This window comes from Petaurus breviceps, unplaced genomic scaffold (genome assembly GCF_028583685.1).
Source record: "Petaurus breviceps papuanus isolate PSGF00001 unplaced genomic scaffold, PetGlider_PUasm1.0 99, whole genome shotgun sequence".
In the NCBI taxonomy this organism is placed as follows: domain Eukaryota; kingdom Metazoa; phylum Chordata; class Mammalia; order Diprotodontia; family Petauridae; genus Petaurus; species Petaurus breviceps.
The window spans coordinates 9,472,560-9,474,408 of NW_027187465.1; the positions used below are offsets into that span (position 1 = coordinate 9,472,560).

The window sequence follows — 1,849 nt, forward strand, 5'->3', positions numbered from 1 at the left end:
GGGGGCATTTATTGAGTGCTTGCTGTGTGCCAAGTGTTACATGCTGAATGCCAAGGATAAAAGGGGGCATTTATTGAGTACTTGCTGTGTGCCAAGTGTTACAGTGCTGAGTGTCAGGAAGAAAAGGGAGCATTTATTGAGCACTTGCTGTATGCCAAGTGTTACAGTGCTGAGTGTTGGGGATGAAAGGAAGCTCACAATCTGATGGGGGAGGGCTCAGTTACAGGTCAGACCGTTAGGCTACAGCCGCCAAGTACATGTAAGGCATCTCACTGACTGTCATTTCCACAGATGTGGAACCATTTGGCTAATTTAAGGGCTGGGATATCCTCAGAGGCACCAACTGGGTCCCCTTTATCTGTCTCCCTCAGTGACCTTAAACAGAGCAACCTTTTACTAATGTATGATGAACCAAAGTAATGAATACAGCCCAGTGAACATGCTCCCCCCTCCCCTGCCTGGCAGGCAGCAGCTCTACCCACCCCCACCCCCAGCCCCTGTAGGAGGAGGGTCACCTGTAGCTGAGCAGCGGGCAGGTTGACATCGGCGATCATCTCCGTGCAGGGATGCTCCACTTGCAAACGCGGGTTCAGCTCCAAGAAATGAAAGTGGCCGTCTTCGCTGTAGAGGTATTCCACGGTGCCTGCGCTCACATAGCCCACCGTCTTGGCCAAGCGCACGGCACACTGTGATGGGAAATACAAAGAGAGAAGCCAGGGAGATCATTGGTTTCTTTCTGCTCAACAGACCCTGATTACACTCCGAGGTACCCAGGGCTCTGGACTCGGGGCTGAGGACACGTGTGGTGCCCCCTCCTCCAGCTTACAGCCAGATACAGAGGAGAATGTATGGGGGAGGAAGGCAGAGGCTTGGACTCAGACAAGCAAGGAGGGAGACTTTTCCACAACATTTATGTAGCAATCACACAAGACCATGAAGGGAGATGCATTCCCCTTAGTCCATTAATCACAGCAGCACATGAGAGGCAGGAGGACCTTGCCAGTAACTGGCCCTCTTTTCCCCATTAGGAGCAGAAAGCTTCCAGACCAGCCTCACAGCATCTGAGAGCTGCAAGGGACCTCAGCGCTAGCTGGTCCAGCCTCCCTGTGAGGCGGTCATTTGGTCTCTGCTTGGAGACCTCCAGGGAGAAGGAACTCACCAGCCCTCCAGCCAGCCCCTTCCACTCTGGAATGGCCGATAACTAAGGAGGTTTCCTGACTTCGAGCTGAAACTGGCCTGTCCCTACATCTTCCACCTGGCACTACCCTCAGGGGCCAGAGGGAACAAGATTCATCCTTTTCCTACAGGCCCCCATGTTGGGTAGGAGCTCACCCATTCAGTTTTCATGTTCTAATGTGGAACTAAGCAGCTTTAATTGTTGGAAGAATAACTTAGACCAGTGGGCCAGCCCCAGATCACTTTTCACGTTCTCTCCAGGGACCCACCAGGACACCAGGACCTGCTGAGCTCGAGCCCACCCCACCACCTTCCACCCCTTCCTCTTGTTCTGGCTGTGGTGACCAATTTAATGCTGCCATTGCTACCAGAAAAGTCATGACAATCTACTGGCCTCACGCTCCATTTGCAATCTTTGTGATATCACACTAAATCCCCCTTCCTTGGACACCTTTACGTGGACTGTCTCCCCATAGTAGACTATAAACTCCCTGAGGGCAAAGGCCAGTTTGCTTTCGTATTGGCATCCTAGAGCCTAGCACATTGTACGGCATATAGTAGGTGATTTAATAAATCCTCCCTCCCTCTCTTCCTCCTTCTTTCTTCCTTCCCCCTTCTTTCCTTCCTCTCTCCCTTCCTCCTTCCCTCTCATCCATCCTTCCTTCTTCCTTCT

The 1,849-nt window shown here is 52.1% G+C and overlaps 2 protein-coding genes across 2 annotated transcripts in view; one reads left to right on the forward strand and one right to left on the reverse strand.

The window, feature by feature from the left end:
• The window catches only part of CORO1C (coronin 1C), a 544,511-nt gene that overhangs the window by 75,599 nt on the left and 467,063 nt on the right, over positions 1 to 1,849 (forward strand). The gene's annotated exons all lie outside the window — the stretch shown is intronic.
• Positions 1 to 1,849, reverse strand: part of ACACB (acetyl-CoA carboxylase beta) — a 120,869-nt gene that overhangs the window by 65,558 nt on the left and 53,462 nt on the right. The window contains exon 11 of the mRNA XM_069081877.1: positions 516 to 686. Within this exon, the coding sequence (XP_068937978.1) occupies positions 516 to 686 (171 nt within the window). The remainder of the gene's footprint in view (positions 1 to 515; positions 687 to 1,849) is intronic.